General features: G+C 36.0%; 1 protein-coding gene across 2 annotated transcripts; it reads right to left on the minus strand.

Moving 5' to 3' along the window:
- Positions 1-1,909: 1,909 nt before the first annotated feature.
- Positions 1,910-26,285, minus strand: LOC147400171 (serine/threonine-protein phosphatase BSL3). 2 transcript variants are annotated; one of them, XM_086445767.1, is made up of 21 exons: positions 25,530-26,285; positions 24,393-24,453; positions 24,143-24,221; positions 23,940-24,019; positions 23,721-23,815; positions 23,501-23,600; positions 22,203-22,272; positions 19,521-19,622; positions 19,332-19,413; positions 14,330-14,509; positions 7,632-7,920; positions 6,932-7,169; positions 6,638-6,808; positions 5,547-5,785; positions 4,613-4,697; positions 4,400-4,498; positions 4,114-4,313; positions 3,931-4,006; positions 3,193-3,328; positions 2,969-3,108; positions 1,910-2,538 (listed from the first exon to the last, which is right to left on the minus strand). In XM_086445767.1, exons 1-21 carry the CDS (start codon positions 25,948-25,950, stop codon positions 2,455-2,457), a joined length of 3,027 nt encoding a protein of 1,008 aa, XP_086301893.1. In that variant the 5' UTR covers positions 25,951-26,285; the 3' UTR covers positions 1,910-2,454. The 2 variants fall into 2 exon arrangements, with proteins under 2 accessions (XP_086301893.1, XP_086301892.1); XM_086445766.1 differs by having other exon boundaries at positions 6,932-7,172; positions 25,530-26,284.
- Positions 26,286-27,004: the final 719 nt, after the last annotated feature.

Here is a 27,004-nt window from a genome sequence, read left to right on the forward strand (position 1 = left end):
TAAATCATCAAGATCAACCTTGTTACAATTGTTGATCATGGCATTTTAACATAAACCATTGTGATTAGTGATTCAAATTATCAAGATCAACGATTTGAGTTTTCGTTATTTTATTGGGGTGAGTGGGCATTAAGAAAGAATGAAAGATTTTACAAATTACGTTGTTAAGATAGGTAGCCACAGAAAACTTAGGGTGCATTTATAAAGTATTGTGGTTAGATCCTAAGCAACATACGGAAAATCAATTATTGAAATTAATCCATTCTAACATCAAAACAATCAATTCCAATAACCAAACCCCAATAATATGTTGCAAAGCAAATGCAAGTAATAATGAAGAAAGTAGAGAAATGAATACAACCACAACACAAGATATACATAATTTACTCACAATGAGGCTACATTCACGGACAAGTCGGCAAGTAGAAACTCACTACCTAAGGAAGAAATTACAAGTACGAAGATTTATACTTATCTCCAACTCTCTTCAATGAAACCCACCAAATCTCTATACCCAACTTTAGTAAAAATCCAGATAAGAAATTAATCCTATTCCAGTATTACAAGTCCGTGATTACAATGTGAAGACCACCTTCAAAAACCTTGAGCATCTAGGTTTTACAAGAGAAAAAGAATACTTACATAGAGATTAAATGATTTCTCACACCCTCTAACAAAAGAGAACTTTTTAAAAGAATCCATTTTATAGACTATAATTATAATATAGGAACCTTTTGTTTTCTCATAAACTAATGAAATAACATACCTAAAATACCCTTGGATAAAATTCATTAATCTTAAGAAACAAAAGAATGATGATTTTATATCATCAAACACAACACAAAGACATCTCTATCCAGGGTCTATAAGTAATTTTTCCTTAGCAAATAATATTCCTGGTGAGCTGTTATTACCACACCAACTTTTACTAATGCCACACAATTTCCTATGTAAATCAATTGCACATAGTTGGTGTGGCATTAGTGTGACAATAGTAACTCTCTATTCTTATTTCACATTATTTTTGGGTGACAAAGGAGTGTTTAGTGTTTACTAAGAAAAATAATTTAAGTAGAAGATTCTAAAAGAAGGTAAGAAAGAACAAAAGAGCGTAGACCAAGTCTCCAAGAGTGGAAATAAAAATACTTGCAATAACATAAGAGATGATTTTACATAAACTTGAGCAGAGGAGAATTTTATTATTATTGATTATCCCTACTTCCCTCGTATCCAAAACCTCCATGATCATTTCTCAAGATTATCCACTGATAGATTTTGAAGATGTACATCAGAAAAACAATTTTTTTTAAAACAAAAAGTGTGCCCTAATAGCACATCATGTGACTGGCTCCTATACACCTACATCCTAATAAAAGAATTATAATTTTCAATGTTGGATGCTAAAGTCAAAGATCTCATGGCCATTGCATAACTTTGATTTTTCAAAAATGTCCTAGAAATACATTTATTTTTATTGATTTTTAGTTGCAAAAATAAATGTATTTTGATCATTGTATAATAGCATTTTAATTAAAATATCGAACAACTTCAATGACAATACAGTGAACATTTATTGTACAACAATCAAAATGCCCTTGTGTTTTCCTCTAAAAAAACAATAATAAATGCATTTACGAAAAATCAAACTTGTGGAAGATTTAAACATCTCCATGAAATTCATATAAATGTGTGAAAACACAAATAAATGACATCCTTTATAAGTTGTAACTATCTCTAAACATCAATGGCGTTCTGCAATACGATTAATTAACGCAACGAGTTCAGAATGGGATGCCAACAATCAAATATCATGAGCAGTGTCCCTGTCACTTTGCACTCCAGTGGAAAAATACACTAACCTTGCATATGATTGATCCTCCCAAATTCAGTTTCTCAAACCACGTCGCGGTAATAAAAAAATCTTCTCTTCACACAAGTTACATTGTACAAACACCACAAGGGAAATTACACAAAGCACCTCTTAATCTCTCTATAATACACGACGACAACATTAGATTATATATCTCACCATATATTTAGACCCCTTATCATTTTTGCAAAAATGGCTAAAACAAGGGAAAGGAAAAAAAGAATTATACCTAACGTGACAAATACCCATTACTACCACTCCAATTATCAGAACAGAGACTAAACTTTACGTACAAGAGAGAACGTTTGGGGGGCCAGTGCTTGTGGTTTCTGTATTTTCTTCGAACCCACCACCATTAACCTGAGTTCTACGGTCATTGCATTGTCACCTCCTGTCCTGCCAATCCTCCTTGTTTCGGAAACCAAAGGTATTGTTCTATCAAAAAACCTCAAATTGAATCACGGATGAGATTGCAGGTTCAAGAATTCCTTTACAAGCCTTCACTTTTTTCTATAAGACAACCACCAGCACGAGGCTCAGGCTGAAAGGCCCTTGAATGAATATCAAACATCTGAGAGGATATCTTATATCCAGGCAAGAGAACCTCGATCATTTGTAACTTGAGGACGGCCTCTGGTTGGTGTTGGTGGTCTGTTAGCATTTAGTTCCTGATCTCATACAAAACCAATGAAAAGATCAAACCCAGTACAAAATTCAAGGTTCTATAAGGCATGTTACTCAAAATGAGAGATTTATAGCATGGTAACAAAATTCAGATTCAGTGAATTCAGATAAATTCAAGAATATTTCATAAAAAACAATCAGGAAAATTCAGAAAATATAGTAAGAACGCTTTTAGGTTTCTAACAAAATCCATCATCTTCAATCTCCCTATCTTGTTCTTATGATTTAAATGTTTAATTTGAAAATAAAATTTTCAGGGTGAAGGATATAATTTTTACCATATTCCAAGACTAATCAATAAATCTTTGATTAATTTGTAGATTCGCCTAATCCCTAATTCGGAGAATTTTACATAATTTTGGAAAAATTCAGATAATTTTGTGACTACGATTTAAATAGAAAGCAAAGCAGTACCTGCATCCATGTATCTTCTATATGGCGTTCCGGTGATGTTTCTGGGGATGTAATTGCTGGTGGTAATGGATGGATAAGTTTCGGAACTACAACGAGATCTCTCCCCAAAACTAAAATTGCCCCTGCATTATTTGCAGTACCTGTAAGACATGCAAGAACCAATATTAGAGAGCGAAACCAGCTAAAAGGATCAAGAGAGATATGGACACTAGTAGCCAACGTACCGCAGTAATTGGTGGCCGAGAAAAGAGTAATCAAATGGCCCTGGGCAAAACGCTCAAAACCATCCATCACACACTCATGTGCACGTACAATCAATTGGAGGTCATTGTTGTTACAGAACTCCATGACACGATCAGGCTGTAAACCACGAATTAGACAAAATGATATAGAAAATTCAATCAAGAAGTCTGTAATCATAAAAGCAGTATAGTTTCCAAAACATCGTAAAATCCTCCGTGACAATAAACTTAACTTTGCAAGCACATATTTGATTTTTTTTCCCCCCATTAGAAACCATCAGAATGGCATCTGAAGGAAAGAAGAATATACTTTGAATGGCGAAGATCCCACCAGGGAACCTAACTCATTTTTTTTAACATTGAAATCTAATTCATTAGGGTGAAGTACAAGCGCCTAGTACTGAAAATATTAGCCCACATAGTAAATTTTAACCACTAATTGTACTAGCCTCTCAAACGAATTGTTCAAGCTCCAAATTATGTAAAGGCCCAGTTACAAAATATGCTTTTTAATACTATAATGTCGACACAAGATGATTATCTCATTTTTAAAATATTGATATACATTTTGACAAACCAGGTCATCCTTCAATTATTTACTGATACACAAAATTCTCTAGTTCTAAAAGTAATGTTGGGTCCTTCAAAGAATATTACTTTTAGAATCAAATAAACAATGCCTGAACAGCTAGCAAAGAAATGAGAGAGAAATGCACTCACCCCAAAGGTAACCAGACCAGGACCTCTAGCATTTGGGCGCAATCCTTCAACACTATCGTTTTCTGTTGGGTCGGACCTAAAAATCAACAAAAATAATAGTGAGAATGACTTACAAATCAAATTTGAAGCACGAAACTCATTGCAAGGGCCAAAAAGGGAAAAGCAGTTACGAAAAACACCCACCATAATAAATCCATAAGAACAACTGATCCTGCCTCCATTGTAATAGGGCGTTGAAGGCTCTCAATCTGTTCAACATGATTTATTGACCGACCAATGCCACCATGCATGCATATAATTTTCTTTTCGATTAGGGCTGCCAGAGGAAGCCAATTAAATAACCTATTTATACGATGCCAAACCCAGATCCCATCCCGCTCACCCTGCCACAAGATTAAAGTTACTAGCTGAACAAAGTGATGGACAAAAAAATAGGTAACAAATTACATGTATCTGAATAAATAAATACCATGCGTTCAATGCACTCAATCCGGAAGCCAAACAGAGCATTGATATCGGCTGCCTCGTGATTCCCACGAATTAGATGTACGTTGTGTGGATACTCAACCTGGAACATCCATATGACCATGGAGACAAGACTAACTGACATTAATTTAATGTAAAATGGAATTGAATTAGGAAGGCTAATGATGTGAAATATGCAGCCATACCCAAGTATTACCTTCAAAGCGAGCAGAAGAGTAATAGTTTCCAAGCTGTGTTGGCCTCGGTCAACATAATCTCCTAAGAAGAGATAGTCGATATAACTGGAAATGATACACACAATCAGCATGGCTGAAATACATATATAAGTTGATCCGGGTTTGAGCCCCGCAAAAAAGTCTTAAAAATTTAAAAGAGCAAAATGAAAACAGCATCTTCCCCCAATACTAGGAGATAATAGTGGTTTGTCACCTACCACAACATTAAGGGTGCAACTTGGTCTGGTTCAAACCAAGAACCAAACCAAACCAATAGTTTTGGACTGGTTTGGTACGAATTAGAACAAGTTGTAGTTCAGTTCTGGGTTAAGAAAATGGAGAACCAATCAATCTGGCTCGTTTCTCTGTTCAAGGCTTGTCTAGAACCAAACCAAACTGAGAACTGAACCCCTCATGCGATAAACTAAATGACTTATGTATATTCTAAATGAAATTTTAATTTCTTATAAATTATTTTAGGAGTTAGGACATAAACTAAACGACTTATGTATATTATAAATGAAATTTTATGTATATTATATATTTGTTTTTTCTTTTTTCAGTTAAAAATATGTTACTTCCAAGCAGGTTTATAGAATATTGGCAACCCATAGAACCAAACAAAACCAACCCAACCTAGTTTGGTTTGGGTTGCTTTGGTTCTATTGCATTTTGGTTCGGTTCTGGTTCTTATTTAGTGGAACCGACCTATGTCGGTTTGGTTCCAATTTGGCCCCAAACCGAACCAAGTTGCACCCCTACATAACATAGTGGTACATACAATATGAAATACAAGCACCACATAAATACCATATGTACCAGCGAAGACATATCTTGAGAACTGAAGAACAAGCAGAATATCTGAAATAAGATTATGAGTAATATGCACAGGAGAAGAGTTAAGGAAAGACTTACGCTATGTCTCCTGCCGTTGATGGAGATCCATATTCGTCAAAGAGGCGCATGAGGTCCCCAAATTGCCCATGTAAATCACCAAATATCTTGACAGGAGCCTTAATCTGCAGAACACTTGGTTCACTTGAAAATATTCGTTCTGCACTATCACAAAGATCTGCTATTTCATTGCAGTCCAAGAAAAATTGCCTGCGGACAGGAGGCTTCCAACCACGTGGCTTCAGAAGATGAGCTATCACCTGAAAATAGGAAGGATGATAAGGAAATGTGGGAAACTCCTTAAGCAGCAAAACAAAAACCACCACATTTAGCAACCTAGCAATAACATAATAGCCAAAATTCTGAACATAAAAGGGGACAATCCACAAGCTTATTCTGAAAACGGTGTAACATGATGCATGCCACACAACTGAATAAGATATGAATTGATTTGCAGAACACAACAAAATTTAGAGCTTCCACCTGTAACAGTAGGTTGCCCTACGCTAATATTGAGATTTATACTTATCCAATATAGGAGAACTGCTATTGGCACCTCAACGTTTACTTATTATACATTTACACCTCAATTTCTTAAATTATTTACCACCCTAATAAAGATAAAAATACACCATTCAAGCATTACAAAAGTTCGGCTCAAGTTACTTCTTTAACTTTACAAAGCATTACGTAACACATTCAAACAACTTCAACAGTTGTTTACAATTAGGATTATGCCCATATAAAATCCTAAATCTAACAATAGAAATCTTAAAAAAGAAAGAGCAACTTTTACTTGTTCTCAACCATTGACTTACTTTTTTATTCTAATTGTGGTGTAATAAGTAAAAGTTAGGGCGCCAATAGCAGCTATCCAATATCATAGGTGGTAAGAAATATATAGGAAAAAGAGAAATTTGGATAAGAAATTTAAAGTTCCATTTCTTTATGTATGCTTGTGATATCAGTGTGTTGGATCTATTTGAAAACCATGTTTAAAAGTACACACAAACAACTTCCTTTTCCAAACAATTCAACCAGAATATGGGATTGCATTTTCCATCATGTACGCAAAACATGATGCTCAATCATATTAGAAACATCTTCAATACCTTCTTAGGCACACTATTGATAGACATCTGACGATCTAATAACTTCCTAGCTGCAGTCGCACTCTCTGGAGTACCATAGCTAACCCGTCTACCTTCATTTTCAAACTGATCAATCGACAGCTGTCTGACCATACCACCTAAAGCTCCCCCAGTCTCTGCAGCTACAACCACCTGCGCAAATGTATTAGAAAGGAACAAAAAAAGGTCAAGCATCTTCATGCTACTCCAATCAGACAGAAAAGAATTGATACAGAAGATTCAAAAAAAAGAAAAAAAGGGAATAATAATACTCACGGCTCTATGATGTAACCGTACTCCAGGAGGGATGTTATTTGGTGAAGCAGAATCGAGCATTTTATTTAGGGTAGATAACTGTTTCCCACTTGGAGTGGCCTCTGCCCCGTGGTCCCTGTCTGGAAGTTGATCAACTTCTCCATTTACTTGACGTGCTTTCGCAGCGGCCAGTGCGGCACTAATAGCCTCAGCTTCTGCTGCCGAGGCTTCAACCAAGTACTCAACGCCTTTACTCAATCTCCTGCAGCAAGAGAGATTCTAAGTCCCTCCATCTCGAAACTAGGAAAGCAAAGTGACACGTACAAAAATTTATGGGATGGGAGTAATTTAATTTTAGTATATTTGATGTATGTGATAATTACTATTTGGCGTTCATGTGGGAAATGGGAAGGAGTTATTTGTAAGTGTGTAGTTAGATTCCTTGAGTGGGTAGGTTTGTTAGGGAGTTATCCTATTTTATAGGAAGCAGTAGTTATTTTAGGAGAGAGGATTCTATGTATTTAAACTCCAAGATTGTATGGAATATTATGAGAATCTTATTTGGATTTGGAGGCCCGATCTCCGTCGAATGAGATCATATCTATCTTTTTCTCCTTTTTATTTGAAGTTTTAATGTTCTCTAAAAATTAGGTATGTAACACAAAATAAGTACCATTTTCTTGCATATAGTGCACATTAGTACGCATATACGTAAGCTTACCTGGGTCCCTGAAGCATAGCATTTTCAGTGCTTATATCAGTATACATATCCCCATTTATAGGAGGTGCAACAGGATTTCCCAACACAACTGCACCATCAGGAGCTGCTTCTGGAATCACCTGCCTTGTTCTTTCATCCATAAATCCATACCTTCCGGTTAATCTCCCAGCCTGTAAATTGGCTGCAGCAGCGGCTGCGTGTGAAGCAGCAGCAGCAGCGTGTGAAGCAGCACTAGTTGTTTCAGCGGCGGCCAGATCTTCAGCAACAAGCAGATCATCTAGCAACACCCCTACAAAAACAATAAACACCATTCATGATAAATATGCTACTTAACAGAGGTGTCTCAAATGCTTAAACTTTTGTCGGTGTCACTGCTACACGCAACCTACAATTATAATAGGCTGCCTTGGTCTTCCCTCACAAAGTTATACTCATGGTTCAAAATCACATTTTGAATCGATGTTTCGTTTGCAAAAACCGAAACAATACCAAAACTTCGATACTTTCAATTTTCATTAAATAAGGGTCTTTCACAGGAGACCATGGTCAAGGGCATGGATCGAAGCATCGGGTTTTCAGAGATAAAGAGGAAAAAAATCGCAGAAGCAGAGGAGGAGAAGAACAAAGAAAGAAAGAAAGAAAGAAAGAAGAAACTGCCGGTGGTAAAATCACCGAAACTGCTTTTGTTTTGATTTCCTCTCTGTTTCGTCTAGGAACAGCAAAAAACTGAAACGCTTCGGCCAAAACATACCGAAATGAAACGAGATTTTGAACCATGGTCATACTTATGGTTAATCAGGAACAAAAGATCAACTTGTGGAGTTTTGAACGTCATATTGTCTGTAATACAATAATGGGGACCAGGCAAAAATGAATGCACAGTTAGAACCCCAAGCACAAAGATGAAACACATCACTAAGTTTTGACATAAAGCTGAATCATAGACTGCTGTGAACTGCCATGTTCACGAAAAGACAAATGGATTGTATGACTGGTGCAATGTAAAGCTCAGCTTGCCTATGAGATGATTTTCCTACAATCCAACACCAGATAAAAGGAACTCAATGTAAAACAAGTTCAGTATCATCTGGCGAAGAAATATTTATCACCGTGAACCTATGATCAGAGTAGCCCTGCTTGTGACTAGTTGTCACCCTGAATATAAGAAATCGTACTTCTCTTTATTCTTAGAAACTTGTTCAACTCCTTCCAGATGCCCCAGAACATGGAATTGGGCATTAAAAACACAATACAGAATCCTCTACCTTTAAAAACTTGTTCCTCTGACTCGTTCATCTCCTTCCAGATGCCCCAGAACATGGAATTGGGCATTAAAAACACAATACAGAATCCTCTACCTTTAAAAACTTGTTCCTCTCCTTCAAGATGCCCAACACATGGAATAAGGGATTAAACACCATAGAATCCTCTTAGAATTGAGTAATAAAAAACTAAAAGACTGCTACCCCTCAAGAACAAACCCGATTTTGGAAAGCATCCAGATAAAGTGAAGAAGGACAAAAAATGAGACCAGATTTTGCGAATAAAATTGCAATGAAGGAGCTAGTGTTTGATGGACTTGACGCTTTCTTTACAACGTGAACAAAAGATTTGCTGCGATAAGCCCCAACAATCACATGATCCATGGTCACAATTTTGCTCAAAGCAACCGATCAGATGAAAAATAATAATTCAAAAGGACTTTGAGGACCCAAACCACTCCCAATGGGAAAACTGATGATAACACATGAGCAAAACATTTGACCAAGACGACCTCATCCCAACCACCTTCCCACACCCATCGATTGCCATCCCCGGGATGAATGGAAATGAGGGATATAGATTAGCAAATAGACTCAATCTCCAAACATTGAACGCTCTTCTGAAATTCAAGTACTCTTCAGTCTTGCACATCCCATCCCATCCAAAAAAGGAAATCTTTCAAAAGGTACGAAAGAGTTGGGTTTTCAAAGGGTAAATCTAACAGGCCTAGCTTTTCTAGGGTCCAAGAAAAAATCACTAACCTCTGGAGGAATATTATTTAGGGGAAGTATGAAAATACAAATTTGAGCGGGAGAGTGAGGTCTAGAAATTATTTCAATAACAGGGTGTGGTGTGGGATTCAAAAAGAGAATATCGATTTAAGAAGGGTGGTATCAGTTCAAAGTTGGCAAAGGGAACAAGATCTGGTTTCAAGAAGATAGTTAACCCAGTTTTCGGATTTGTACAATGTACACCATAACAATAGGAAAAAAAAGTCGTCAATTTGAGTCACAATATTTGGGAATTGGTTTTAGGAGAAATTCAATGATTGGGAAGTAAATTTGATTGGCCGACTTACCCAATAATGCAGGGCATAAATCAAACCAACAATAACTGGTCCGACCAAAAAAATTGTAATTATTTGAGATGTAATATGTTTGGATCTATAGTTTTTTTTATCTCTTTTTATTTTATTGAGATCAATTTTAGATTAGATTCTTTAGGGTTGGAATCCATAGACTCGTGAAAGTGAACTCATATGTCTAGAGAAAACCCTAACCGTGTAAATACTGAATCCAATTGTCAGGATTTATCTTTGAGACCCATGCTATATTCTCGAGATACTTTTTTATCTTGACCCTTATATTTTACATGTACACGATTAGGATTGTGAGTGAACATATGAGTTCCCTTTCCATGTGTCTACTGATTTTGACCCTTATAGTTTTAGATGTCATTTAATTATTTTAGAAATGATATATGAGTTTAAGCACTATTCACGTAATTTTTCTTTAGACCTTACTTTGAGGGGTAAAAACTTGTCATACTAGGTCAATTTTTGTGTCATTTGAAAGGTTATTCAGTTATCTATCTAATTAGCCAAGATCTCACAATTCCAACAAGTTTCGAGGAAGTTATGGCCAAAATATCGATGGGATATCAATTTTACACAGGATTGACTTCTCAAGGTCAAAAATGTCCATGCTAAAGTCATATCACGATTAGGTTTTTAAGTCCAACATGAGAGAGTCTATATATAGCATTGTAATTTATTTTTCTAATGGAATAAAAGAAATTCTACGACTCTCTAACTCAAATTTCTCCATTGATTGGATCATGGTGTGAGACTAAGGTTAGATGAATGGTATAGACATTTTTAGAAAAGATTATTTTTCAGTTGTTGGACTATCGTCTGCAAATGAAGATGAGAATGCAGTTTTGGCAGAATTAAAGGAGGTGCATGTATCTTTCCAGTCACCAAAACATTATGTGGAATTTTTCAGCCTTCGAAAAAGTTCAGAGCTCTATTACTAGCTCCTTTATAAAGGCATCTTCAACAAAAAATATGTGTTGCGACATTAAACATGTGCTGTCATTTCGATGATTTTCATCTTATTTATTGTGATTCTACTACATGTAGATAATGATAGCAAAATGACCTAGTTTTTCTAAGCAAACAACCCTTCCAAAGTTCTGCCAATGAGATTCACATGATTGGAAATGAAATAATTTTAGATCTCTTTGCTGCTTCATTGTTTCACAATTGAGTATCTATTAATCTAATTTATAGTGTATATTTAAAACTCATTTTAAACCGGTTTTAAATGGTTTGCCTCTATGAGACTAGATGACGTGGATAAGTCAACTTGGTGAGAAATTGGGTTTGAAAATCATGTATCAAATTGATGAGACTCCTTTGGACCATGACCCACAATCCATTTCCTACCTACCAAATTAAATCAACTGCTACCAAATACATCCTCACTCAAATATTCAGATACTTGTAAAATAAGTTTTAAAAACTACATTTTACACTATAAATTAAATTAATAAATGTTCAATTGTGAAACAACGAAACAATAAAGAGATCTAAAATTATTATCTTTCCAATCATGTGAATCTCATTGGCAGAACTTTACAAAGGCTGTTCGGTAAACAAAGCCAGGTCATTTTGCCAATAGTCTCTACATGCACCAGAATCACAACGAATAAGACGAAAATCAACATTTTCAAAAGACAAGAAACATATACTGCTGCAACACACATCTTCTGCTGAAGATGCCGCAATGAAGGAGCTAAGTAATTAAACTCTAAACTCTTCCAAAATCAAAAGCTAAAGAATGTCTACATAAAGGTTTGGTAACTGAAAACATACAGGCACATCCTTTAGTTCCGTTATAGCTACATTCTCATCTACATTTGCAAATGATAACCCAACAGTTGAAAAATCATCTATCTTCTTCTCTTCTATCTTCTTCTTTCTTAAATCTCATATCTTTTTTTATATTTTTTTATGTTTTCTTGATTTTCAAGAAATCTTGAATACTTGAATTCTTGATTCTTGAATCCATCAAGAATCCTCTAACCGGCATCAAGAATCCCATCAAATCCTTCCTAACCTAACCAAATACTCTAAGCCTACCCCAAACCCTATTTTCAAATGTCGTAATTGCAAAATTTTGCATTTATTCTTTCAACATATAGCCAATTGGGATATTGGAAACCTTTTTTCTTAAAAATAATTTCAATAATTTTTCGTTCTTCTTCATCACCACCTAATCAACCTGTCCACCACCTTTCCTAAAGTAGAATAAATTTAGAATCAAACAATGCTAGGTTGTCCTGCATCACCCAATGCATATCTACTATCCCTTTGAGTCCAAGGGTTGAGGATGTTCAACTATAGAGGAAGAATTGTAATGGTTTTTTTTTTTTCACTCGATTCATTTTATTTTATGCTAGATTCCCATATCTTCCTCTTTGGGATTCAAAAATTCCATTTAAAATCTCTTTCTTCGTTTGGCCAGTGGTTTTGGACAGGATCTTAATTATCGATTATTTAACCTACCATAAACACATTATTGTGAATTATAGTTCCATGTGTAAGCCTAGCAGAGGATCCAAAAATCACCTTCTCATCCACTGTGGTTATGTTTTTTTCATTTGATCTCATTTCTTTCCCAGTGTGACATTTTAGTACCGTCACAAGACTGCCATTTTCATATTCCAAAGTTGGTATGCTGGGCCTTTTCATCTAGGGGTAGAATTATGTGGACAAAGTTTTTGTTCGTGGTGTGTTGTGTTTTTTGGAAGGAAAAAAAATAGGCAAATCCTTGAAAAAAACATTGGTCAATTCAAGAGATAATTTTTTTTTATAGGTAAACCAAAATATATTACTCAAGACAAAAAGGAGTTTGAGATGACCAACCAAAATACAAAGGCAACAACAGGAAAATAAAAGCACCACCAAACCCAAAACAAAACCTCAAATGAAGCATAAAGCTTCCCATCTAAAGACAAACTCCTCGGAAAAAAAAACCCCTTTGAAGACCACATTGGGCTAACACCAATAGAACAGAAGACCAAGGACCAGCCAAATCATTAACCCCAAGGAGTTGGCCTAGTGGCAAGCCGAGACTTGATAAGCTCCTAAGCAAAGAGTAGGTCAAGTGTTCGAAACCACACGAAGTTATGAATTTATGGGGGCCACCCTCCAGGGTCCTATTGACCCTTGACTCAACCTGTTGCACATAGGACTTTCCGAGAGGGCAGTACGTGTGATCGCAGGATTAGTCCCCACCCAAAGGGTGGGGATACCCACGATATCAACAAAAAAAAACCATTGAGGTCTCTCTCAAGCCTCGAGAAGATTCTTTTGTTTCTCTCCAACGACATTCCTCAGCAAATAGCAAAAAAAAAAAAAAAAAACAGAGCCCAAAGACTTTTTTTCCTGCCAGAGAAAACCTTTGTGCACCAGCTTTTCAAAGAAATCAGGGGTCTTTTCTTTGAGTATTTGGCTTTTAGATGAGATCTTATGCCTCATAAAGGCAACTAGCAACTAGATGTATCTGTTTCTTTTTTATGTTTTAGCCATCTATTAGGTTGGTCTCTCGACCAACTCCGTGTGTTTCACTTTTCTTCTCTTAAATAATTTTTCACACACAAGAATTATGATTTTAAATTGATTTCAAATTGAAGTTGATTACTTATATAATATAACACTTAAACTTGAAATTTTCCATAACAAATCGGTGGCTTGCTTATTGAGATGGCCACGCCCACATTGACAAAGTTTGCAGTTAAGAGTGTTGAGTATCACTTATACTTTCTCGGGATTTGAACATAACTGTTCTTCCTTTAATCAAGTAATTTAGTATATATCGTTAAGTGAAAATGTGGTTGCTTGGACATATTTTATGCAACAGATATAGTGCCCAGTATGAAAGAAGAGGAAGAAACAGAAATTGCATTAAAGATATTACACTATTTAATGATACACAATAGCAATGTTTTTTCCACAGAAATCTATATTCATCGGTGCTATAATACGCATTCCACTCCAGTAGACCCCAACCTCACAAAACCCAATACCCTCTATTGTACTCCTAAGCACTGTTCTATTGATGGCAAACAGATGGTACTGACTTTTTGAAATAATGATGACTAACTAATAATTGGCTTCGACCCATAGCTCAGTTGGTTGACATATTGTAATACAACTTTAAGGTCGTGGATTCAAGTCTAGTTTACCAATTAAAAAAAGGAAAAAGAAAAACAAAATGCTAACTAGCCAAAAAATGAGACCACGTTAGGTAGCTAAAAGTTAAAAGTGGATGATGCATAGTTTTCACAATTAGTTGGCAGCCTTGCATCCTAAACATTACATCAAAGAGTGCATCCAGATGAGTGGTTAAGAAAATAGTTTCATGTCTTACCACCACGTAGCCCGCCATAAATGAATATCAAGTCACCAACAGCAGCAGCTGCATGTCTACAGCGCCTTGTTAATTCAACTGCAGCATCTCCACCAGCTGCATCCGCACTGTATCTGCCAGTCCTGGGAGTTGTCACAACAGATTTCGTATCACACCAAACTCCAGCTGCAGTATCCAGCACTAAACATAGAGAAAACAAGATACTTGTCAGACATCTGTGTGAAATACTGAAATTTTTTGCTTCATTAAAGAGCAAAAGGAAAAAAAGAAAACATCAATTATATGATTGTGACGGAGTATTTCCTATAAATCATTTTAAAAGTCTCCAGAGAAGTACCATGGTGTGGTTTAATAGACTAGAAGATAAATGCATTAATTTAATAAGTTAAGTGATTAGTTTTTTAATTAGAATGATTTTCCATTTACAACCATAAAGACTATTCGGGTGTGCATGGTGGCATCATTTCAAAATGATCCTAGGGTAAAGGTGATTTCATTAAAAGTCAAAAGAAAAAAAGCATGAAAGAGGAGGTCAATAAGACCATCCAAGGCGTAAGAAAAGGAGTAAAAAGCTGAAATCACAATAACAAACCAAGACAACTACTCACTACTTGCTGAATTCCATCTAAACAAAAAATCCTCAAAGAATAACCCTCTAAATTCTTCGAACTACTTGCACAAAGAAAGAAGAGCAAACACAAGACAGAAATGATGATTTCATTGACATCAAGGTGCTTTCCATCAAATACCAGCAAGTTCCTCTCCTTCCAAATCCCTAGGAAATCGCAAACAGAAGGACATCGTAAACAACCTGATTATTCGCGGATGGATCTTTCCAAATTTCTGTTCCCTCCGTAAGAGAGATGGGAGATCTGTTAATCACATTTTAATTCGTTGTTCTTTTTCCCGAGGCATTTGGATGCATTTTCTTTATCTCTTTCAGTTGGATTAGGTTATGCCTCTAGCCCTTTTCTCCCTCTTAGAAGGGCGGTCTTTTAATGTTTTCTCCAACAGAAAAAGATATCTTTGGGCTATTCTTCCCTCTGCCATTTGTTGGGGACTTTGTAAAGAGAGGAATAAAAGGGTGTTTCAGGGAAAGGAAACAGCTCCCATGCGGTAATTCTAGAAGTTTTGGATCTTCTTTATTTCTAGTTCAAGCTAAGCAAAGACTTTGTTGGAGTTTCTTTCAAGGACTTTGTGTTCAAGTGGGACACATTGTGTGCTTTGTAATTCTTCAGGGGCTCCGTTGTATCTTTTGGTTTTTTCTTTTGTTTTTCTCTTCTTTGTTTTGGGGGCCACCTCAACCTCCTTTATTTTCTTTCAATATCAATAAAAATTTAAAACTTATCAAAAAAGAAGGAAGCTCCATATAGAAACCCCAACTTTGGAATAGAAGGGAGACTAAGTTTGGGAACACTGCATTGATACACATAAGATGGGGAAAATTAGACCAAATATCTATTGATTAACTAAAATGGATGAGAATATGAATTGTAGATTCCCTATTTGTTTTGCGAAGGGAGCAAAAGTTTACAAAGGTGATACCCCAATGCAAGAGGACATCTACAATATAAAAAAAAAAAAAAAATCCTTTTTAATGCAACTGTCAAGATGGGAAAAAAAACCATTGATGCAGGACGGTGAGGGGAAAAAAGAAAATAAGGGGTATTTGGGAATTTGATTTAGGATTGGGTAAACCCAAAAGGTAAAATGAAAATAATGATTGTAAGTATGACACAATCCCAATGAAAATAATTAAAGGTTTGTAGGGTAAGGAAAGGATTAAGGGTTAAAGATTTGGAAAAAAGATTAATGAAAAAAGAGTTAAAGAAAATGGGGAAAGGATTAAGGGTAGAGGCCTTAATCAAGAAAAAAAGATTTGGAGAAAGGGATTTCAAAATTTCAAGAATTCAAGAAAATCAAGAAAAACAAAAGAATAGAAAAGAAAAATAGAGATCAGAAGAAAAAAAGATAAATGAATAGAAAGATAGAACCTTGGAATCACACATCAAGAATGGTGGAGAACTCACTTCACTCCATAAAAGAAACTCATTCTTTATTCATCAAAATCTTCGTTGTTCATTAATAAAAAAAAAACCCTAATATAATCTATATAAAAAAATAAATCAAGAATCCTAGTCAAACTAAAATACCAAATAAATAAATTTAATTTTCATAACTTTCTCTCTCCTAATTTTTCAACACTAATAAACTTAAATAAAAGACAAACTAAAATTATTAAATTGCCCCTAAATATTATACTAAAGCCATGAGCCAATAAACATAAAAATAAGCCCAAAAAAACATAAAATTAAAGTCCTAAAACAGAAAACTAAATAAATAACTAATCTAAAATAATCTCGAACGGTAAAACAAATAAATCTAGATCCAAATAAATGAAAACCTAAATAATTATAAATTTTCCATCGGAACCCTTGACCGTTGGCTTGATTTGCGTTCCGCATTAACCACCTTGGAAGGAGCTTTGAAATCCCACATGATTGAGGTAGGGGTGGAAAACATTGATTCATAAAATAATTTTTTATTGAAAAAATTCCTTCACAATCCTTCGTCCATGCCTAAACATCCTCATCCAAAGGAACTATTGAAGTTTTATAAATGCACATGATCATGCGACTTAGAAGATCTACTTCCCAACTGTTATAAAAATCAAATTTCTAGGAAAGTTAACCCTTAGTCCACACCATGAAATTCTTCATAGGGCCATTTTTAATTTCAGGTAAGGCATACAAATCATCAAATTACAATTTGAGGGGGGATTCACGACACCTAAAATCCTCCCAAAAGCGGACATTACCCTTTGCTATCCTTACGGAATTTGAGCAAAACATTCTGAATGCCCCTCCAACATTACCTACCGAGACTTGGTGATCGTGGGCCACTTTTACAACCCAAACTTTCACACATATTTTGATCAGATCACCCGCCTCCAAAGATTGTCCTTCCCAATTCCAAACCTCTACAACTCTTTTCCCCAAAATCGGTCGAATAACACGGACCCAACCCACCATCCTTTTTCAAGGTATAAATAGACTTGCAGCGAACCAGATGAATCCTATGACTCCCACCCTTATTCTTCCACAAAAAGTCACGAACAAGCTTGTTTAAGCATCTATCCACACTCTAGAAATAGAGAAAAGAGAAGGAATACACTAGTATATTTGGCTAGGGTGTTTTTCATCACAACTAATTTAACCCCCATTGACGGTTTCCAAGATCCTAACATGGTCATTCTTAATCACCACTAAGAGGTACACCAAGAAAAGATGAAGGAAAGCACCCAACTCACAAAAACATAGCTAAGTAAAAAAAATGTCAGGAACGACACCCACCACAAAGACCTTGCTTTTTGAGAGATTAATAGCAAGACCAGACAGCACCTTAAAGCAGTAGAACAATCCTACCTGGAATCTAAGATGGACAAGAGAAGCATCTACAAAAAACCAGCATGTGTGTCCACAAATTGAAGGTGAGAAACCATTGGGCTGCCTTCATTAGCTAAAAAAAATTAGAGAATTGCCCTCTCCACAGCCTGTTTGACCAATCAACACAATAATTGGAAGTGCTATAGGAGTTCAGTGAGGAACACTCTAACCTTTGAAGAAGAATTGTGTTTTCCAAGTATGGAAGTAGGAGTTTTGGTTGGGACAATGTAGAAGTGTGTTATACTAACAGCTGTGTCTAGAAAGGTATCCAACATCATTCTTTTGAGTTTCCAAAGGGTTGTGCTTCAACGTGGGTAAAGGTGGCAGAATTCGCTTATGGAGGTACAGGTGGAGAGGGAGGTCGCAATGAGTTCTTATGGAGAACCTCAATGACTGTGGCATAGACTCCATTACTTTATTGATTGCTCAAATCAACAATATCTCCCTTCATCCATTAGATGACAATAATCAACTGTGGTTAAGGAACCGTCATGGTTCTTTCTCGGTTAGATCTTTCCATTCAATCTGTGATTCCATTTCCAGATGTTATTTTTCCGACTTTGATCACTTGGAGTTCAAATTCCATCCAAAGTAGCATTCCTTACAAGGAGAGTCACCTTGGAAAAAGATCTTATAGTTGATCACTGACTGCCTGTACAGGGATAGTAGTTGACTTTTGTTCCATGAGGGTTAGTGGAGAATAAGTAAAACATCTCTTTATTCATTGCGAAGTTAGGGAAGTGTGGGTTTACTCTTTCCATTCCTTTTGAATCAGTTGGACCTCGCCTTACTTTGTATTCGACCCCTTACAGAATTGGGCCATCCATGTGAGCATGATTACAATTGAGATTTGGAAGAATCACACAAAAGGATGTTTGAAAGAAATGAGGAAAACATCCAATCTATTGTTCTAAAGTTAAAGCCTCTATGATTTACCGGTCCAAGTTATTTAGAGAGTGTAGAGGCTTGTTATTTGAGGATTTTGTCTTCAGATGGGGTCTTGTTGTTCGAAGGAATGGGTAGAAGTAGCTTGTCTTCTTTTCTTTCTTCTCTCTAGGGCTTATCATAGGTGGATCTTCTCAACCTCCTAAAGTTGCAATCTGTATATTTATTCAAGCTTATAGTAAAATCCTTATAAAAAATGATAATAATCAATTCTTGGCAGAAGAATGCAAACTGAACCTTAGAATGCAGCAGCGTACAACTAGAACCTTTTTGTCATATTCCTTCAAAGCTCATACTTTTCATAATACTTGCCCAACCTAGTAACCAGCACGTAATGCATATAAGCATGTCTAAGAAAAATGTTCAACCTTTAAACAGAAGAACTGATTACTACGACTTCCTAATATACTCTGTAACTGCAAAATCTGAGTACGATTTCTTGATGTGGTCGGAGGACAAAGGTACAAAGTTAGAATAAAAAATGAGTAAATATTCCAAAAGCTTTAGATATATCTGCTGGCTACAACAAACTGAAAACGTCTACTTGATTCTTCCACCATGTACACAAAGGATTCATAATCTCAAATCAATGAAGAACAAAACAGAAGTACCTGCAATACTTGATGAGTCTTCTACCATGCGACCACCACCAAGTGCTCCTCCAGATACATGGAGCCGTGCATTAACAAAAACCTAGAAAGGGTAAGAAATTAGTTAATTTATGATCCAAAACTAGATAAATACAATAAGCCTAAGAAATCAAGAAACCAAAACAAAAAAAGAACGAATATGAAACCCACCGCTGCATGCTGATATCTAGGAGATGGCGAGACACCAGGAGCAATTGCCCATTCCCAACGACCATCCCTATGTTTCGCAAGACCATATGCACTAGCTAATGGCTATAGGAAGAAAAACAATTTTAGGTCACCATAGAAAGATGCTTATGCAAAGTAAAAGATGCAAACATGGAAGTGTGACATTTATCACCACTAAGCTATCAATAAATAGGAATACTACACTTGAAACATAAAATTAATGTAACCAACCTTCAATTGTGTTCATCCACAAATCTTGGTTTAAGCTTTGGCTCCCAAGAACTAACCAAGATTCAAATAAATGAGTCTTGAGACTTGGTGGGGAAGAGGTTGTGTGGGTAGCAACAAAAAACTTCCTTATCACAAAAATATACTTGCACACACCCACCCCCCACTTGGTAGAAAGAGAAAAAAAATTATTCTTAACCAAAATTTAATAAATTCATTATGATCACACAAAGGATCTGGGAAGGACACTATGGCATTGGTGTGATTCATGAAATTTTAAACATCTGGTACCAACTTGATTTAGGGAGTGAGGATAACATCTGATTACATGTCTGTCTCCCATGAATTTACTGCCTACAGCCTATCTAAACCAAATAAGCGCTATTTAAATACAAAAAAACAATAATAATAAATGAATTTCACTTGCACCAATAAGGGCGAGCCCATCCACATTTCATTAGTACCTCCCCCAACCCCCGCAAAAAAAAAAAAAAAAAAAAAAATTTAAAGCCCCCAACAAGTTTCCTTATTTTTTTTAAGTCCTACATGCTATCTCTAACCTCAGCTTCATTTGAAACCATAATACCTATCAAACCAAGTATCTTCATTTCTAAAGTTGCCTGATGCTTGGAAAGTCTTGAGTGCTATGGTGCTACGACAACAATTAAATTTTATCCACATCCTCTGTAAGTTCTTCCAAATTGGATTATCCACCTTTCCCTTGGTATAACCATGTCGAATATTTTCCGAATTAGAAAGAAAGCCATCGTGTTCAACATCTAAAATTCTTTCCTAATTGTTATTGTTGGATTGGTTGAACGTTCACCTTATATCCCTAATTGAAAAACTTAGCACTTATTCCTTCAACATATAGCCAATTGGGATTTCTGAAACCTTTTTTTTCTTTTGTTGAAAACCCTTTTTATAATTTTTCTGTCTTCTTCGTCACCACCTAATTAGCCTTTCCCCCACTCTTCCTAAAATAGGACAAACCTAAAGTCAATAAAATCTAGGTTCTCATGCATCATTCATTCAATCCAATATCTCAAGATTCAAAAAAGAAAGAGGATCCACGGATCACTTGAACTAGGACTCGATATCGTCATACTTCACTAAGTGGCAACTAGAGTATAGTTCCAATGGCCAAAGACAATGAAAATCGGCACTACTTGCATACATATAATGAAAACTATTCCCAAATTTCATTTCTACTTTCTACTGAATTAATTTTTATTCGAATTAATCATCCAAATTTTTTTTTTAGAAATGAAGGGAAAAAATGACTAGCTGGGTTACGATACTTATGACGAATCATTGCAACAACATTTTTGAAGAACTCTACTAAGTTTTAGTATGATTTCCCAAGCTGATAATTATCTTGACATGACAAAGTGAAGGTGAGTGAAATTGGCCAGAGACATTGAAAATAGGCACTAATAGTATATGTGGAGAAAACAATTTCCTAATTTCATTTCTACTTCCTACTAAAAATTTTGGAAGGAAAGGAATAAGCGGGATTTCGAGTGAAAGGATCTAGATGTTAATGTAGTCAATATCAGCATTTTGGGTTTAATGTACATTTGGTGCAAGTTGTTTAATGAAATTGGGGGTTTCTTTTTTTAGGACTTCATTTTTAATTGGGATTCTGAGTATTAAATCATAGTGGGTGGTCATTGTGAGCTTATTTTGGGATATGTTTTCATTTCTTTTTTTTCTTTTTATTTTTCAATAGGTTTGCCTGCCGACCTCTTTCCTTGAATGCTTGTTTTTCCTTTTTAATGAAATCTAATTACCTATCAAGGGAAACAAAAGGTGTCCAATTAATCATTCAAAAGAATTCAAAAACTATAAGAAAAAAATTACATAATCATTGAGCTCTTGTGTTAACCGACCCAACAATAATTTATTTTTATCTTTTTTGCAAAAAAATTGACTAAGCTTTTACCATGATCAGCCAAATTGATCAATATCTTGACTCAAAAGCATGTAAATTAAGGTGAGGGGATCAACCCAAAAGATGCTCCCATGTGTTTCTCAACCTTGAATCTGAGTGTTAAGAGAATCACCCACTTAGAATCAAGGTTGTATGATGCAACAAACTAATCTATATGATCAAATTCACAAAAGATTACCATATAATTGTCATAGAAAACGTACTTTCCTCGAAAAGCCATGCCAGATTAATTTGCTCCAGATGTAACAAAAAATGCAAGTTGTGCAAATTAATGTGGCAAATAAGCCAACTAGAGTGGTGCAATTTAAGTTCTTAACTCCTAATAAATAAACGGTATAATGAAAAAGGGAAAGGAAAAGATGAACAACATTACAATAAATAAATGAATATTCTATTATCTGAAAATGCAAGTGATATATTTATCCTAGGGATCCATCCACTGAAACAACACACTTTGTTTCAGTGGACTTCTTTTAACTCACCACACTGTTTGCATCCCTCCCTCCACAGAGTAGAAGGAGACCATCAGAACGTGCACTTGCAGTAGCATACCTACTCAATTTTAAAAAGAAAAAAAAAATAGAAAACATAAAAAAGGAGAAAAGTCAGCTCAAATTGAAATAGAGAACTTCTGATCTCAACTAAATCTTTAGACACACTACTGGTCAATGGAAATCAAGACAAAAGTTAAAAAATACAACTACTACTACTACTAAAAGAAGGTTATACTAAGATAAAGGAAACAAGCACTTCATTCATTACCCTTCTAACAGTTAAAGAATAATGGTCAATATTTACCATGTGCATGGTACAGCATATGTAATTTCTGTGTGTCGCAAAGCTTATGTTGCAACGTTCTTTTTTGGTTTACCCCAACCAAATCACTAGCATTTCTATAACGATCGCAAGAAACTCCATAAAAAAATTAAACATCCATATAGTTATAGGCATACTATAAGTATGCAGTTCATGGACAACACCACGATCCTGCAACGAGGAATGTGTGAAGGACACATCACATGTGCAATACACAAAGAAATATCACCTAGGATTAAGCAATTCAATGTTTGTTTCAGAGGAGAAAAAGGAGTTTTTTTTTAATAATAAAAAGGGGTTGAGGATGCCTATATCCACAAATGACGCTTTTCGACACCAATTTTTTTTTATGAATAATGCTGAATTGACCTCAAGATTGTACCTCACATCGCAGTTTCCTGATGTGGAAGTATGTAGGAACCATAGATGCTTTTACATTTGTATCTCGATGAAAAACATTTATGGTTCCTACACACTTCCACTCAGGAAAGTGTGATGTGAGGTACAATCTTGAGGTCACTCCAGCACGACTCTTTTTTAATACAAAACACGTCACCATAAATACCTTTGGTTCCACTAACCAAGACATCGGTGCTATTCAAGGGATTCCTCTCAAGTTGTTACAGTCAAAGAGTGCTGAAAATGTGTCTAAAGTACTAACAGATACAGCATATACAATAATTTCACTAAAATCTTCAGGAATACTATAAGAGGAGGATATCCACACCACACAACCACAATGTTTTAAATTTGGTCTCTAGTAACCAACAAGTCAAGGAAATTGATTGATTCAAGATCTTGTGGAGAACTAGGATAATCAAATGTTGAATCATTGCTACACCAACATATTTCTAGCAAGAACCAAACACCATTTTACCTACAAGTAGCACAACAGCCCTGAACAAAGGAAAATGTATTATGTATATTCCCAATTTATGGAGAGTAAGAGAGGTAGGAAACTCACATGCATGGAGGAGGACCTTCTCCTTCTGGCTCCAATTTTCGCCATTCATAAGGCTTGGCAGCTGTGTCTAGGGCCCAAACATCCGCTAATGGTCGTTTTCCTGGAAAGCACACAACAAAATTTTATCAACATCACATCTAAATTAAACCTTGAAATACAAAATCCAAATGGAATACACAAGATGAACAAATCCATCAACCTTACAAAGGAAGTGACTTACCATCATTTCCACCAATTGCCAAAAGAAATCTTTGCCCAACAAGAGCCATCACGTGCCCATAACGTGGCCCTGGGCCAGGTCCTTGGACGACAACCCTGAAAAAAACGAACAAGTCTTTTTAACAAATAGAGAACAATAAAACTAGAATAAATTGCATTTACTATCAAAAAACAAAAACTTAATTAAATGAGCAAGGAGCTCTCTCAGTTGGGTTACAACCTGTGCCATCGTGGTCGTTGTTGTGTGAGGTCAAGAACATGAAGATCCTCGGGAGACAAACCAGCAGGACCAATTCCACCCTAAGTTGCATCAAAGAAAAATGAGATAAGAGCCCATTCATGGAGAACTTATTCGTACAAAGGACATAAACAAAACATGAAAGAGTAACCATGTATCGGCATCTTGTTAAGCTCCAAGCTAACCTGAATAACCACCATGGTACCCACAGCAGTCGCCACATGTGCTGCCCTCGGTGAGGGTTGTTCTCCCAATGGAGTAACCCTGGAAAGAAGTTCATTAAGTAGCAAGCAACCACATTACCATCATTGTATAAGGAAAAATGAGAATTAATTTATCAACAGCAACCTTTTTTCTTTTTCTTTTTTGCAATAGGATACACTTAAAAGCACTTACAACCAAGTAACATAAAATTACCATAATCCCAAAGCTTACCTAGACCACTTATTTGACAACACATCGTAGCAGTGGACATCAGCAGTAGCACCCGCTAGTCCTGCAATTCATTGAGTGAAACAAATACAAATGATCACTGCACAATTCTTCTTTGTTACTAAGCCTACAAACAAAAAACCATTTCCATTTCATTCTTTTTTTTCCTTTCTTTAACAAAATTGATTGTTGGTAATAGTGTTTTTTTTTGGGGGGGGGGATAATGTTGGGTATCGCACATCCGTTTTGGGATGGGGCTAGTTGCTACGTTTGCATGCCCCAACCCCACAGAAGTTTCCCAACATGTAATAGGGTAAATCATGAGGTCACCCAGTTTCTTACACGTGACCAGAGGGAGCAAACCCCTGGTAAACATCGAAACGTATTTTTTTATGACCTAAAAGAGACATGGGCTTAACTTTCCGCAACACTAACACCTGGGTATTTTTGGTGTATCAGTTGCATTTGTATCATTTGGTATCAGAGCAGGCACCACATCTCAGGTTCAAACCTCAGAAGGAATGACTTGGGGAATGAGCTACTGAGGTGGGGTACTAGAGTGAAAGCCACTATTGATGTCAACTGTGGAGTGTGGTGGTATGTTACGATCCCAAAGAGATATGACTTTATTTTTATTTTTTTTATAAGCAAAAATATGAGATATAACTTAATTTCCGCTCCACTAACACCTAGATATTTTTGTTGTATTAGTTGGCTTTGTATCATTTGGTATTAGGGTCCACATCACATCTCGAGTTTAAGCTTTAAAACAAATGCCTTGGGGAAAGGGGCAGCCCAGAAAGAAGGGTACCAAAGTGAAAGCCACCCCAAAATATGCACTACGGACATTATTGAAACGGGCAACTTGAAGAAAGGCTGCCTAGGGGCCCAAAATGGGCAGTAAAGCATGGTAGTATGTTACGACCTCAAAGAGATATGAGCTTAAATTTCCGCACCACTAACACCTGTATATTTTCATTATATTGATTGGGTTCGTATCATATTTCATATCGGTGAGGCTAAAATTACTCCAATTGCAACAAAATTAGGGTTTTTTACATCACAAAGAAATCGATACCATAACTACCAAAATTGAAATAATAAACATTCTAAATAACCATAAATGATCAAAGAACATACGTATGCCAGCACTTCCAGCAGGTGAAGGAGGCCCAGGAGTCGCAGAATTTCCCTCGAGTGCAGTCGCTCCACCGAACAATATAAGCCGAGGTCCAATATATCCCGAACTCCCTTCTTCTCCAATCGCGGCCACCGCGGTTAAAGTATGCCCACACCGAGGCCCTGGACCATCCTCTTTCTTCTCAATGATCGCGTTGATGACCGAGTAAGTCGGAGCTGGTCTCGGTCCAGCGACGGTACCTTGCTGCACCTGATTTTGCTGTGGCTGTGACGAAGGAGGCTCTGTCGCAGCAGATTGGTCAGCCCCACCGAGCTGCTCGGCCGAAGATGTCACAGTAGCTGTAGTTGTAGCTGATGAAGATTCGTGATTCTGCCCTGGATCCTGATCAGTTTCTGCCCCCATTGATGAATCAACATCCATAGTTCTTCAACTTTGATTAAATCTCTATAAAAATCAAGATCGGAGGTTTGATTCTTATGGATTAGCATTACTTCGATCCTCCATCAACATATCTAATCACTGCAGAATTCAAACCCCAAACAAATTTGCCCTTTTTGTTACTGATCCATCGAGACGAATAAGAGATCGTAAAAAAATGGCGGAAAGAAAAACCCTAGCCTTTGATCAGTCGAACATGAATGAAGAAATAAATTACAATTTAGTTTCTCTCTCTCTCTCTCTTTCTTACACGAAGAAGAATACCTCAAGGGCTAAGAAGAAGAGTCTTTTGGAATTGGCCAACAAAGCAAATGCTCACCTCCATTTCTTTTTCTCCTGTTTTTTGGCTTTTTTTTTTTATTTTTTTTATTTTCCGAGGGTATCTTGTACTTCAGGATTTGGGAATGTTGCTAACTCCTATTCTCTTGAAGACACGTGTCATGTTTAAGGATAATAGATATCAAATCCCACAATGTGGGTCTACACACATTAAAGTTGACCCTGATGGTCAGACTTTATGACATAGATTTTTCAACACGAACTTGGTGGAGGCCATATACACGCCGTGTTACAATATGAGTATCATGAAAAAAATGGGAAAATTACTTAATGGTCCCTGGCCAAAGGTTTTCTTTTTAATTAATCCTTAACTTTTAAGGGTTAACTTAATAGTCCATTTAGTAAATCCCTCTCTTTTCTAATCAGTCCTTGAGTCACACTCTAGACATTTATCACTTTTGAACTATCGAAAGTGTCATAACCATTCAAACTCGTTATATTGTCGTAAAAAACAATTAGATTTTTGGCATTTCAGTTGAGTTTTAATGACTCCATTTCGATGAAAAGGATTTGAGAAGGAAAAGAATAAATCATTTTCAAGTATTTTGAAGATGTATGTAAAAAACAAGAATTTTTCAATTATTTTGCTTCATTTTTTTATGAAAATCAGTCAAGATAGGTTCTTTTGATTTGAAATCATCTAGACAAGTCATTATCTCAAGTTTTAAGTCAATTTTTCTATGTATTTTAGTTTGAA

Source organism: Akebia trifoliata, chromosome 6 (genome assembly GCF_017979445.1).
Source record: "Akebia trifoliata isolate Shusen 1 chromosome 6, ASM1797944v1, whole genome shotgun sequence".
NCBI lineage: Eukaryota > Viridiplantae > Streptophyta > Magnoliopsida > Ranunculales > Lardizabalaceae > Akebia > Akebia trifoliata.

Excerpts from the sequence above, each read along its gene's own strand:
- LOC147400171 (XM_086445766.1), bottom strand. The coding sequence starts at position 25,950 with ATGGATGTTGATTCATCAATGGGGGCAGAAACTGATCAGGATCCAGGG. Across the intron at positions 7,921-14,329 it reads TTATGGCGGGCTACGTGGTG|GGGTGTTGCTAGATGATCTG; the intron begins GTAAGACATGAA and ends TTGTTTTTGTAG. Across the intron at positions 7,173-7,631 it reads GCTATGCTTCAGGGACCCAG|GAGATTGAGTAAAGGCGTTG; the intron begins GTAAGCTTACGT and ends CTCTTGCTGCAG.